The sequence below is a fragment of the Enoplosus armatus genome, chromosome 18 (assembly GCF_043641665.1).
Source record: "Enoplosus armatus isolate fEnoArm2 chromosome 18, fEnoArm2.hap1, whole genome shotgun sequence".
Classification (NCBI taxonomy): Eukaryota; Metazoa; Chordata; class Actinopteri; order Centrarchiformes; family Enoplosidae; genus Enoplosus; species Enoplosus armatus.
In genome coordinates this window covers 3,731,337-3,745,469 of record NC_092197.1, presented here as the reverse complement: position 1 = coordinate 3,745,469, position 14,133 = coordinate 3,731,337, and the positions used below count along the sequence as shown (strand labels likewise).

The following is a 14,133-nucleotide window of genomic DNA, read 5'->3' as shown; positions in this document are numbered from 1 at the left end:
GTAACCCATATCACATTCCCTCTTCTTCCAGTCCTCCCTCTCCTCCCACTCTGGATAGCATGCGTCATCCATACGCTCAGTGCTTGTTACTCGGGGTGAATGGAGCCAAGCCCTCTGTCATCTCCTCTGGTGATAGACCAGATTACTCTGAGTATTTATACATGAGCTGCCTGCTGCTATAGCAAAGAGTGTGGGAGGCTGACAGCTTCTTGGTTGTGCATACCTCATGTGAGTGTGGGCGTGTACATACATGCACCCATTTTTAATGAGTTGGAGATAAGAGGGATGGCTGACCGGTCATCCTTTTGAGTCAAATTTGGACGGAACTGAAAGTTCCTTTTTAAGAAATCAAGTATTGAGTGTTTTTGGCCTGGTATGATTTTTTTTATTTTAGTTTCATGACTAATTCCATGGTAGGCTGTTGGGTCATATTTTGAGTAGCACCACAAATAGTCACACCTACTGTGCACTGCCCAGAAAAAGCATCTCTGCACACACATGCAAAAATGTGTACATCTGATAACAAAGGTTGTATGCAATTGACCAAATTTCACAGAAAATAATGACCGTCATAGTTCCTTTTGTAGCAACCTCCTAACACAAACATATGCTCACACCCACACATGGGCTGCACTGACTGTGTAGGTCAAGGCTATCATAATTTTACAGTTCAGTTAGACAGTCAGGGTACGCAGTGAGTGAAGGACTCAGAGATTATGTGCTGTGGCGGCGCTCAGATTAAGACGAGGGGGAGGAAAAGTCACATTCTCTACATGCTCCAAGGAACAAAGCCTCTTTTGACCAGAACACATTCCATATTGCATACTGTACTTGGAGAAAACATCTGCGTTGACCTGAGACTCGAGCTATAAAGATTATACATACATCCCCGTAGCAAGTTAAAGGACAGGTTTACAACTTCCCTCATCTCTGCCCCTTAAGCTCCCGACCAGATTGAAAGCTGAAAAGATTTTCTGGCTTTTATATCTCTTCATTTTGCAGTGGAGAGAGTTTTGGATAAAACGAGTCAAGGACAAGGATTTCCAAAATCATGACTGATTCATGGCCTACTTCTCTTCTCATTTTTTTATCCTCAGCTTCAACCCAAAAGAGGATACAGCATACCCACCATATTGAACAGCCGCCCAGTTTGCCTACCTATGATATTTCAGAAGTGGAAAACGGCTTTTTCCCACAAGACAAACAGAAATTACCATTTTTATATCAGGCTTCTCTGGGATGTCTTTGGGTGCTTTTTTTTTTTTAGTGAAACCTTAAAAAAGGAAGTACAGTTCATATGTCTGTTATTTTTATTTTTCTGATCAGAGTGTCGAGCACTCATTCACTGAATGGTGACTCATTGTCAGTGATCAGCTGTAATCTAAATGCAAATTTGAGAACGCATTGGCAGCACAATACTTTGGAGGAAATAATAGGATTGAGTGTGCATGTTGCAACCCACAGCTGTTTTGAAAAGTCCTTCTACAGAAGTGCCTCTGCACTGAAGAGCAGTTATACACCTATGGATACGGCAGTCTCCTTTAGACCGGATTCTGAATTGGATATTTAAAGATAGATAAATGAGACAGTTGAGACTTTTAATCAAACAGTAATGCCATGTTAAAGGGAAACTCCAGTATTTGTCAACCGGGGTGTTTATTCACATACTTATTGTCCATTTATGACAGTTAACTCACCACCTCCATTGTGGAGTTTTGGGAAGTTGAACTTAAATTTATTAGAAATCAACCACTTTAATACCAAAAGTAAATGGAAAGTAAAAAGTAAAAGTAAAAAGGAAAGTAGTTGCCTGGAAATCCCTGTACCTGTTGAAACAAATGGAACAGTGTTGTTGAGCAATGAGCCACTACTTATCCAGCATGTCAGTCTGTGTTTCACAAATCTCTACAACATTCCCTGCAACAGAGCTTCTATGTAAAATGTCTATTATGACTAATAGTTATAATAGTAGTAGTGATGGTAGTAATGTGAGACCCTGATTGACAAATACCAAAACTATGGTTGTTTGATCAGATCCATATCTAAGTATTTGTGTCTGACTGTTACACTAGGTGACATATGCACCTGCTCAGTTATCAAACAGACTGCATTGAGTCTACAGATTTTTTTCCGTTGTGTGTAAGTTCTGTTATGGCCTGTTCGTGTAATTGTTACCAGTGAAAAATACATCCCCATGTTGTTTTGATTGACAGGAGGCATTTGTGATCTCACCAAGGTTGAGTCACTGTTCTCCATGTGCTTTTGGACGCAGTCTGCTGACAATGATCTGTCCTGTGGAAGGAGAACGCAAAACAATATGAGTTCTGTTCTGGCAATTAAGACTGCAGTCACATGGTAATGGATCAGATGCACAGATCAAATATCAAGATCTGTGTGTGTGTGTTTTTAAATGGGAGTGTTTTACACTGCACAACAAACATTACATATATGTTACATAGGAGGGGTAAAAAAAAAAAAAGCGTGAAAGAAGCACTAGACATAACGACCACTCAACTTCTAATCCTCTACTCCCTTTACATATCTCTCTTGTTTCCCCTCTCTAGTGCCTGAGGATGTCCAAGCGGAGCTTGTTTGTTCGTCTGGTGCCGTGCCGCTGCTTGCGGGGTGAGGAGGAGGCGGTAACATCGCTGGACTACTCCCACTGCAGCCTGGAGACTGTTCCTAAGGAGATCTTTAGCTTTGAGAAGACCCTGCAGGAACTCTACCTCGATGCCAACCAGATCGAGGAGCTGCCTAAAGTAATGCACACACACACTGATGTATAGAAACTTTATATTTCTGCTCTATGTATGCCATCTACAAGTTATAAAACCTTAACTACATGAAGGCATTATTATATATTACCTGCTGCGTGCCCAACTAGTTAATCACTTATGAAAAGCTTGCATTGTGGACACTCTTTACTTCATTCATATTCATTTTGAAAGAAGAGCCTTTGAATTATGCAGTTGAACTTTTAAGACAATCGGTGCATTTAAAATTATGCTGTATATTCTTGATCAACCATACACTTTTGATTAAAACTGTTATCTCGTCTCTCTCTCTCTCTCTCCACCAGCAACTGTTTAACTGCCAGTTGCTCCACCGACTGAGCATGCCAGATAATGACCTGACGGTGTTGCCGGCAACAATCGCAAACCTCATCAATCTCAGGGAGCTTGATGTCAGCAAAAACAGTAAGCAAAGTGACCTCATTTTTACTGTATGTCTTTTGTCTTTTCTTCAGAAAAGTCTCCAGACTAGAAGTATTTATTTTTGAGTGCAGGTGAAATGAGTCTGTGGCATCAGATCATGTTGCTGACGCCAGAAAACTGACTACAGTCACTGGATCAGTGACGTGTGAAGTTCAAATGTGCAACTGTCTTAGTTGTCCTTTTGTTGACATGACTGCTATTGACAACGAAATTGCCAGGAAAGCATTGCATAATTGATACCATGTATAGATTGCTTCAAAGAGGTAAAATGCCACAGCATGTTTCATTTTCCGTGTTACGTCACAGGACTGCATGACTCAAAACCCCTGATGTGACGGATAAAGGAAATGGGCAAGCCCAGACTAGACACGGTCTTCACAACGCAGAGTAGTAGCAGGGCCAAAACAGAGCTACATGAAGCTCCGCAGAGCTGGTTTTCACACAAACTGTGAGAATATCTGTACAAGGTGCTCAACTTGAAAGTGTCTTGTCAGTGGTTTCATACAGTGGGATGTGACAACACTTGTGACATTCACTGTTGAATATGATTGATAGCTTTGTACAAGAAGTCCTTTCAATTTTGCCTGTTTGAAAACTAAATCTAACTCTGACAGTTAGAACAAAAACCAGCTGCAGACTAAAGCGTCTGAAGGCTTGACAGTTCTCTGTTCTAAAGCCCAGCTGCACATAGAATCAATCAGGTGACTGTGCTATTTTAAACCTTTCAGTATTTTCACAACATCCTGTTGCACATTCATACAGAGTTTTTCTTCAAACAAGTTGTCAGAGTTTTTTTGATATTAACATCACTATCTGACATTATCTTTGTGCTCTGCAAGCTAAAAGAAAGTGGTAACACTGCAGGTTACTGCATAACATGGTTGATCATCACTATATAACCTTGAAGCTGAGCAGAACAGAGGAGGAGTGTGCACGCTCAGCAAAACCCCTTTAATGATGGAGGAAGGTTAAAAAGGTAGCGCTAATATAAATGAATGAGTGCGGAGACAGCCTAGATTAAACAAATGTTGAAGGATGTGGTGGTGTTTTCATGAGCCAGAGCTGCATGTGCCATGTTGACATTTAAAAGTAGCTGATCCTTCTTCTCAAAGCACTCGGTGCTAAGTGTTGTGGACACAAAACAAAGTGGGTGGAAATAAACCTTGAGACTTGGTCACGTCTCCTTTCTTGCAGATCCCACATTGTGGATGTTGCATGAGAACTTGCGGACTATCACTCAGTGGTCTTTTCTCTTTTCTTCTTTTTTCCTGTCCTGCTCTTTTTTATTATGTCACCTCGAGTGCTCTTCTCTGTGGCTGTTTAGAGAGGAAAGGTGCAGAGCCACTCTTAGTGTATCTTGAGCTCACACACAATTCAGGCAGAGAGCCGTCCTGCTTGTACTCGCAATCCACGGAGTACTCCTAATCCACCTGTGTTTAACATTCACAAAGCTTCTCCTGCTACACTCGAGGAAGATGGCTCGCATTATCCCTCGTCTTTTTGGTTTTGACAGAAGTCATTTGTTTTGTGTCAGTTGTAATAAAAACGCTGGAGCTACGATATACAGATGTTGAATTGATGTTGTGCAGTTTTAGTATAAAAAAAAAAACTAACTCTTGCTGTTTGCTTTTTCTCTCTAGGTATCCAGGAGTTTCCAGAAAACATCAAGAACTGCAAAGTCCTGGCTATTGTCGAAGCCAGTGTGAATCCCATATCCAAGTAAGTACTACCCATCTTTTCACATTTGATTAACTCCATTTTTGAGTTTAAGTATTGTGGTACAGCCGCAGCTTTGTCAGGCTTTGTGTGAGTGATTCCTGTTCCTGTATGTTTTTTCAGGCTCCCAGAAGGCTTCACCCAGCTTCTGAGTCTGACGCAGCTCTACCTGAATGATGCCTTCCTGGAGTTCTTACCAGCCAGCTTTGGCAGGTCGGTTTGCTCCCCGGTTTGGATCAGGATTAAATTGTTTCTAACAGACACAAACTGTACACTTTTGTGTGAAACCACATGCAGTAGTTGATTGGTTCATAACACTGTGACATAGCTGTGATAGCATGAGGTTTATGTGATTTGTGAATCTAATTTTAGGACGACAAGATTCTTCAGACTTATGTAGAAGTTCATATAAAAGCGTCCAATAAAATCTTAGCTCCAATTTAAAAACATGGACTCAATTTCCTGCATTAACGTTCAGAAATGCAAGAAATATATTGCACATTATTAGACCAGCCAGAGAGATTTCCTTTCACTGTATAATCTACAGTAGAGCCAGGTGTTATGTTGACATATTGGGTGTGTCATAATACTAAGACTATATTGATGTACGTTTTTGGATGCAAACAAAATTAGTTTCTATTTGTCAATCTCACACAAACGTGTCGTATTTATTGAGGCATATTCTGTATATTATAGGATGACCTCAAGCCAAAGTAGATGTTTTGTTGGAGGACCATATGGTATTAGATGTTTTTAATTTTAACAGTCTTTAAAGCGGGTATAATTGATATTTTTATAATAACAATGCATCACTTGGCGATGCTCGTAGTGATGAACCTACAGAGGATTATCGCCTGAATCTGCTGCTTTAGTTTCAGCTCATTGTTTATCTGTCCGGCCCACAACTTACCTGTCATTTCAGCCGCGGCAGGCAGCTGTTTTCTGCGAAAGCGCTCTAAAAACCAACTGTACACTACCTGCTCAGCACCAAACAGCAGACTGACACAGTTAGTGGAACATTTAGCAGCTACAGAGCCAGATATTTCCCTCAGGGAGAACTGACATCTTTCTTTTAGTACCGACATCTTTCTTTTAAGATGTGGTTCAGGATCAGTCATGTCCTTATTGTTTGTAGTCTACACAATAGTAAGTGAGCCTTATAATTACACATAACATGTGTCGTGAGTTTCCCACTTGTTAGCCCCATAGGTGTGTTTCATCTCACTAATGCTCCACCTCTCTTAAAATGCCACTCTTCCTTTTTAAATTTACATGTGCTTTCTGTGTGGCCACTCAACCTTAGTACTGCAAATGTGTGAGGTAATATTAGGTTTGGCAAATAACATTGCCCCTAAAAACCGTGTCATGTAGCTGCACATTATAGCTGGTTAGCAGCTCACAAATCATTCGGCGTGATACAGCTGTGGGGTAGCATGTGATGAAGGTGAAGTACTGGAGAATAATTATTAAAACTAAGTATGACAATAATAGGGTGGAACACACATAGTCACAATAGACAAAAATATTTACAAACTCGCCTAATGAAGGTGAATAAAGGTCTCTACAGTATCTAGACCAGATGTTGGACGGTGTCATTTAAATATGAAGTGTTGTTGTAGTACTTACCAATAATGACATTGGCTTTTTACTTGCTTGCAGGTTGACTAAACTACAAATCTTGGAGCTGAGGGAGAACCAGTTAAAGATGTTGCCTAAGTAAGTGTTTTTTTTTCTTTTCTTCACATCTCATACAGACTGTTCATTTTATTTTCAAAATAAAGGAGCAGTACCACTGTGTGAGTCTGTGTGTCGTGAAGTGCGTCAATTTTCCCCCTTACTTCCTCACTGTCTCCTTCCTCTCACAACCCTTGCGATGTCTCTGCTGTGTCCTCCCTTGCCTCTTTCTGTTTTTACCATAGATTCACCCCCCCCCACACACACCTTCAACTGTAGTATTAAATTCCACGGTGTTACATAAGAGCCCCCCTTTGCTGGACTGCTTGCTGTGGCAGGTTTTATAATCCTTTACTGAGACAGTGGTGAGGGTTATTTCACCATTTAAGAAGGTTACAGTGCCGCTGTGAGACTAAATGTCCCATGAGTATTTGAGAAAGCTCCAGGTGATTGCGGGGGACGGTACTTTCCTCTTTCTGTCTGCTCTCATGCTTCACTTGCTGTATCATTCCATTCCATGTCCTTCCCATTTTCTCAGCAAAACTGTGTTTCCCTATTTGCCTTCTTTGTCCTTCCTCCCTCTGGCTGAGTTTCCTTTTTGTTATCTCACTCACTTTTCCTTTTTCTTACTTTTCCCCTGACTGACGGGCCAGTTGGTGTATAAAGTGCAGTGCTGCAGCTCAGAGCGGATCCTCTCCTCTCGCTGTGTTTATGTGACGGAGGCCAGACCTGTTAAAGGCTGGAGCCCTGACAAAGAAAAGGACTAATGATCGGGAACGTTGCCAGAGCAACACGCAAGCATTTCAGAGATGTAAACAAATGTGTGCGTGCACAAAGGGGGGGGGGGGGCAGTAGAAATCTTTTCAGGGCTTCCACATAGAAAGTGCAGCCTCTTTTCTCTCAGACACACACCAAGCACATGCAGAAACCAAATGGTTCTCTGTATTTTAAAGAAGGATGCTGTGTTCCTCACAACTCGGGGGGCCAAAAGCCATAGTGTATTTTTTGTTTTTTCACTGGTGAACTCACTTTCTAGATGAGCCAGCACAGCTCATTCTTACCCCCTTTCAGCTCACATGGGGGTCTCTGGTGTTCTTGCCAACTTTGAGGTAAGAATGCGACAAAGCTGGCTAATGCTCAAGTACATCGACACGATTGTTTTCCTATTGCACCAAGTACTGAAAAAAGAAACACCAAAGGGCTTAAATCATGTTCATAATTTATGCCGTATGTCTTACATTCTCATTTTATGAGGAGCAACTAAAAACAAAACCGACTCCACAGTAGTGTTGGTGGGCCTCTGCTTTTCCAGTCCTGTGCTGAATCTCACTCATGTTTTAAGGAAGCACAGTTCATCCCTGCAGTGAAAGGATCGTCATGTCCGTTCCCAAACAGAGCTCGGTACATCTCCGTTTCGTCTCCACTCGTGGTCTTGCTTTGGTTTTGTATGTAGAATTATTTTGTGGAACTTCTGAATCACTCTCTGGGAATTTCTGATTGGAAACAACTATTCGTAGACCTTTAAAGCTTTAAGTTGATTTGTGTAAAGTAGTTCTTTATCCTGCCAGAATGATTTATACACTTGATCCATGTTTCGTGATATCTACTGTTTGCTGCTGCCACTGAGGGGTAAATGCCCTCAAAGGCATCTTGTAGGTAGATTCTTCTGCATGGGAGAGTGATACTTGTTCACTATTGCTCAGAATGTGAAATAGGCCTTTATAAGATTATTGCTCCCCCAATTTTCTATCACGGGCAATCAGTTAAATCTAAGACTGTAAGCAGTTGAATAGTCCTGGTTTTGTATCTGCTTGTTTACAGTGCAGCCGAGAATGTGAGACTCTGACCTGAATGTGGAGAGAAAATTCTGGAGCAAGGCTTAGGGCTAGCATACGTCACACTTTCCATTATTTAAAGCATAATTCTGTCACGCCTGAGCTCTAAAAGGTATTTATTTCCTCATAAAATGACTCAGTGAAAGGAGCAAAGGCAGAGCATGCATGCTATCCAAAATATAACATGAAAATTGACAGATTTTCTTTTGGCTTGAAGCACATGGCCCACATCGCTTATAATCCAGGCTGTTGCTTTTGTCTAAACAAAAGGGGTCAGTTTAGTGTTTCCTATTAATTTTAACCACTTGTGCAAACATGGAATATATAAATCTGGTGACTTAATCATAGTTGAGTGTTTTTTTTTCTTTATCCGATGATTTTAACGTCTCACTCCCCGTCTGTCCTGTGTGTCTACAGAAGCATGCACAAGCTCACACAGCTGGAGAGGTTGGACCTGGGGAGTAATGAGTTCACTGAAGTGGTGAGTATCTGTCAGTCGGTCTGTCGGTGCCCAGGGCTTTCTACCTTTCTGGTGGTGACCTCACCTCCTCCTTCCTTCTCATACATATTTTTTTATATGTTTTATATGTACAGTAAGTGCTCATATACGTACGTCACAGAGGAATAATAAACACACACACACACACACACACACACACACGTTTTAACACTCATACACACACATTTTAACACTCATACACACACATCCCTATCACTTAACCTCCTTTCTCCTCTGTACATCTACAGCCTGAGGTGTTGGAGCAGCTGACTGGAATCAAGGAGCTGTGGATTGACGGGAACAGACTGACGTTTTTACCTGGGGTATAATTTACAGTCATTCCTTTACACACACTTTCATAGGCTGCTGTGCCCCAAAACATCATCTTGAGATTATTTCCCTTGATTTTCAGTCTACGTGTCTGCTTAAATCTTCATCACAATGAGCCGCGGTCAGTTTGCATCAGACTTTCAGCCCTCTGAAAACCTGCAGAGAGGAGCTGCAGTTTGGAAACGATTCCCTCGCTGGAACACAATTAGACAGTGTTACGGAGAAACATACAGACGTTTGGGTTTGCAGATGTCCCAATAATAATTACAAAAGAATCTGCAGCTGTGAAGTAATTATTTTCCTTGAATATAATTAATTTATAATGATGTTTTGATAGTCAGAATGTGTTACATGAGATTCATTTTTCATCCAAATGACCAGCTTGTTCGTAACTGGGTCATAATTAAAACATTAGTTCGGCTGCCAGCATTTCAACAGCGTCAGCTGTAATCACAGTCTCGCCTTCTTTATAAGCAATGACGTCAGGAATATAAACCAAGACTGATCACAGCAACTGTTCTCCTTTTTCTATAGAAAATGTGTGTTTTAAATGTTAAAAAAAACTGTGGTATAATATGCTGTCTGAGATGCTCCTACCTCGTAGTTACTTTACCTCACTGCTGATGTTTTGGGGATTGTTTTAATCCACTGTTTCTGTGTTCAACACAACTGACTAATCCTTGGCATAAATTAAGTGAGGATAATGAGGTATCAGTGAAAAGTCTGTGTCTCCTTTTGATTTATCCAGATGCTGGGGACGCTAAAACAGCTTGTATACCTGGATGTGTCCAAGAACAACCTGGAGATGGTAGATGAGCAAATATGTGGCTGTGAAAGTCTGCAAGACCTCCTGCTTTCCAACAATGCCCTCACACAGCTGCCAGGCTCCATCGGTGAAGATTACAGCACACACTCCATTATGAAACACCTTAACCCTCTTTTAGCTATTGCCAATGCATTTCTTTTTTATTCCTGGGTCCATTTCTGTGTTTTCGTAGGTATTTTCATAACATTAAAATTGCACCAACTCACAGGGGGGGGGGGGGGGGGGGTGCAGTTACTGTTTCTCCAGCTACAGTAACATCACAGTTGTCCACAGTGCAGGAGTGTCACAAGATGTTTGAGTTTTGATCAAAGAATTTTCAAACTTGTGCCACAAATATAAATGTAAAACATAGAAATACAGTTATATCTCATTTTCTCCTTCTTGAGTACTGTGGGGTCTTTTTTTAATTTTAGTTCTGTTCATGGATGAATGGACAATGGGAATAAGTAAATTAAACTACACATTAATGTCGAACTGTAAACTGACCAAACTGATGAGACTTTCACCCTATTCACATGTATATCCAAGATTTTGACTTTTAAGGACAAAATGTAGATATATGTAATTGCTTACTTACTTGGGGGGGGAGTAATGTTCATGAGTTAAGAAAAGGCTAATTAAATCAGAGGAGTCCAGATGCACATTGCCGTAGCGTCAGGGTTGATTACCACTAAACTGATTACGGTATTGATGACAGCCTAGATTAATCCAATTAACTGCTGTAATGGATATTCCTCTTTGTGGTGCCACAGCAAGTGATGCTGTTGTATCTGTCTGTAACACACTCTCTCTCTCTCTCTCTTTTCCTCTTTTTGATATAGGCTCACTGAAGAAACTGACCGCACTGAAAGTGGATGAGAACCAGCTGATGTACCTGCCCGACTCAATTGGAGGGTGAGCGTTACAGCAACAGCTTTTAATATGAGCAGAGAGTAAACCCTGAGATCAGGTGGATTATTGTGCTGTTTTCATCTGCCGTCCACTGATCGCTTAAAACGTCTGTCTGGATAAATCAGATATTCCCATTAAACATAATGTGTTCAGATGTTATATTGGTTTCGGTCTCATGCTGATGATATTGAGTAACTTGATAACGGCCATAATTATAAAGTACGAATGACAATAATTGAATGTCACGGTTCTGAGTCGACCATATTGATTTATGGAAACAGATTGAGGTTTTTTTTTATTATGTTGGGGTTGATGGTAATCTTGGGCCAGATGACCCTCCAATAGACTACTGATGGATTAAATCAGCCATAGCTGTTCTCCGACTGATATTGTCTGCAGCAGACCGGTAAACCCAGCTGCTGAGGCCGTAGAGAGTGAGCCAGGTCCATGTCCTGACCCTTCTTGTACTCTCATTCATTGTGGTCCAGCATAAAGATTAGACTCCAACTGAATCCATCTATGTAGTTTTTCTGTGATTTTAGTCCACTCCCATACCCATGAGACAAATCTGCATTTACTGACCGTTACCGCTGCGGCTGAACAGTTGTGTTTCTTGTTTGTTTCCAAACAACAAACACCGTCAATCGTCCCATATGTTATGTCTTCTTGTGTAATTTGACACAGATTATGTGGCAAAGCCTATGGTTTAGCTTAATCCCATGCAAGGATTTTAGCTTAAGCAAGCTGATTTTTTTTTCATTCATACGTGGCTGATTTTATTCAGTCCACTGTTGGTGCACTGTCTTGTTTTGTCCCTGTTTTTTATATTCAGCATGGAGGGGTCAAATCCTGTGTTTCTGGAATTTGACGATACTATGACACAGAAGCTCTCCTGCAAGTCAGACTCTGTTTGCATTCATCTGAATCCCCAGAGTGCATTTGCATTTTTCATTCAGCAGAAAGCCCCAGCTGCACGGCACTTCTGTGTCAACATGGGTTCAGTTTCAAATGTCACTACTTTAAATGATGTCCCAAGATGCTTTTAAGATGCATCAGTGTGGTTATAAATGTCTCTTAGTGCTTCACCGTAAGGTATTGCTACAATAGCTGCTATTAATAAGAGTTGATCTTCTTGTTTGAAGACGTCTCTCTCAGAGTTTTCGGCATCATTTAGCCATTTCTTGTCTTTGTGTATTTGTATGTATCTCTCTAGTAATGATACATTATTAAAGTGCTCCTGCTTCTCTCTGCATTAGGCTGACATCTCTGGATGAGCTGGACTGCAGTTTCAATGAGATCGAAGCCTTGCCGTCTTTCATTGGCCAGTGTGTCAACATCCGCACCTTCGCCGCAGATCACAACTTCCTTACCCAGCTTCCCCCCGAAGTGAGTATGCACTATTAGACTATATATATATATATATATGTGTGTGTGTGTGTGTTTTTATAACAACTGGTCTCGTTGGCTCATGGCTCTGTGTCCTTGGTTTCTTCCCCTCACAGATGGGCAACTGGAAGAATGCAACTGTGCTGTTCCTTCATTCCAACAAGCTGGAGTCTTTGCCTGAAGAGATGGGTGACATGCAGAAGCTCAAGGTCATCAATCTCAGCAACAACAAGTGAGTCTGGACTGATGGTATTCATGCACAGTAAGGGTCAAATTTAGGGACAAGTGTAATTTAGGGTTTGGGGTTGTTGTTTTTTTACCTAAATAATTTTAAAGCAAAAATACAAATAATTTACTGGCTGCAGATTGTCAAATGTGAGGTTTTGCTGCTATTCTCTGTTTTTATATCATTGTATATTTAATCTGTTATCTGTCAAGACGGGGGATTTAGGACATTTTAACTGGCCTTTTTCACTATTTTCATTTTATTAACAAATTAATTCATCACTAACGAACATAATTGCTAGTTGTAGCCCTAGTCATTTGAGAGGCAGCCTTGCAGTAATGGTTTCACTATGAATTACATTAATTCACTTATACACGAGCACGCACACAGTCTAAAACATAACCTGATAATTACAACATCATGATCGAAGGCTCTTAATTCTGGCCAGAATGAAAATGGGTTTGGTTTGGAAGCTAAGGCCTGATTGAGGTTTTAATCAGGGGTTTTCCATTCCTGATGTCTACTTTGTGCCAAACACATCAAATAACTTTGGCCACAACCCCGCAGCAGAAAGAAAAAATGAAATATAGCTTCAGCCTCACGTTTATAGTAATTTTTTTTTTACAGGTTTCAACAGATTTGTGAGTCTTTGTGAGGGTGCAAGATGACTGAGTACCTGTGTTGTTTTTGTTCCACTGCAGGTTAAAGAATCTTCCTTACAGTTTCACTAAACTGAACCAAATGACGGCAATGTGGCTGTCTGAAAATCAGGTAAGATTGTAATGGCAGCCGGGTACATGACTCGCCACTCCATTCAGCTGTAAATGAATCCAGCTACAGGAAAACACATTCAAAATGCAGTAAACCACTTCCAGGACGGTTGATCTAAACGTGCCAAATGTCAATGCAGGTCAGACTGAGTGATACTCACTGAACGCTGCATTTTTAAAGTGCAGAAGGATCCTAATGAATGTCAGAAAATGTTATCCTTACCTTTTCAATGCTTGTTTAAGGACAACAGTATGGTGATCTAGACAAGCTTGTCAAAAACCCTGATACAAATGTGAATGACAGGCAGCCGGAAGTAAAGCAGACATAGAGAGTTCAAGGTTACCAGGCAAGTTGTGGGGCTTGAAGTTTAGACTGCTGCCTTGGCTAATGTGGCCCTCGTCAGAAGACAAGATAAGCCTATCAGAGGTGGAAACGTTGTGTTCAGCTCATGTGTCAGGAAGTGGTTTTGGAGTCCCACTTTGTCATAACAGTGCAGCTTTGTATGGGAAAGGAATTCTCGAACTACTCGTATCAAGCTCAGCGAAGGAGTTTTAACGTGTGCAAAGGCAAAGTAAGGTTGGAAGGAGAAGAGACACTGTGGGAGTATATTGATTCAGTGTGTTTTGTAGAAATATTTATAAGCTGGAAAAAGCAGCCTGTTGACTCTCCCTGCATTGTAAAATCAATTATTCATGCCCTTTTCTCATCCTAGCTGGACTATTGTAAGCCTCTGTTCAAATGCCTTAACAAATTGTCACTGGAAA

The 14,133-nt window shown here is 40.9% G+C and overlaps 1 protein-coding gene across 1 annotated transcript in view; it reads left to right on the top strand.

The window, feature by feature from the left end:
• The window catches only part of erbin (erbb2 interacting protein), a 46,153-nt gene that overhangs the window by 20,577 nt on the left and 11,443 nt on the right, over window positions 1–14,133 (top strand). The window contains exons 3-14 of the mRNA XM_070924147.1: window positions 2,565–2,759; window positions 3,080–3,197; window positions 4,856–4,934; window positions 5,055–5,144; window positions 6,591–6,647; window positions 8,858–8,921; window positions 9,188–9,262; window positions 10,018–10,162; window positions 10,917–10,989; window positions 12,243–12,372; window positions 12,489–12,604; window positions 13,300–13,369. Of these exons, the coding sequence (XP_070780248.1) occupies window positions 2,574–2,759; window positions 3,080–3,197; window positions 4,856–4,934; window positions 5,055–5,144; window positions 6,591–6,647; window positions 8,858–8,921; window positions 9,188–9,262; window positions 10,018–10,162; window positions 10,917–10,989; window positions 12,243–12,372; window positions 12,489–12,604; window positions 13,300–13,369 (1,203 nt within the window). The 5' untranslated portion in view covers window positions 2,565–2,573. The remainder of the gene's footprint in view (window positions 1–2,564; window positions 2,760–3,079; window positions 3,198–4,855; window positions 4,935–5,054; window positions 5,145–6,590; window positions 6,648–8,857; window positions 8,922–9,187; window positions 9,263–10,017; window positions 10,163–10,916; window positions 10,990–12,242; window positions 12,373–12,488; window positions 12,605–13,299; window positions 13,370–14,133) is intronic.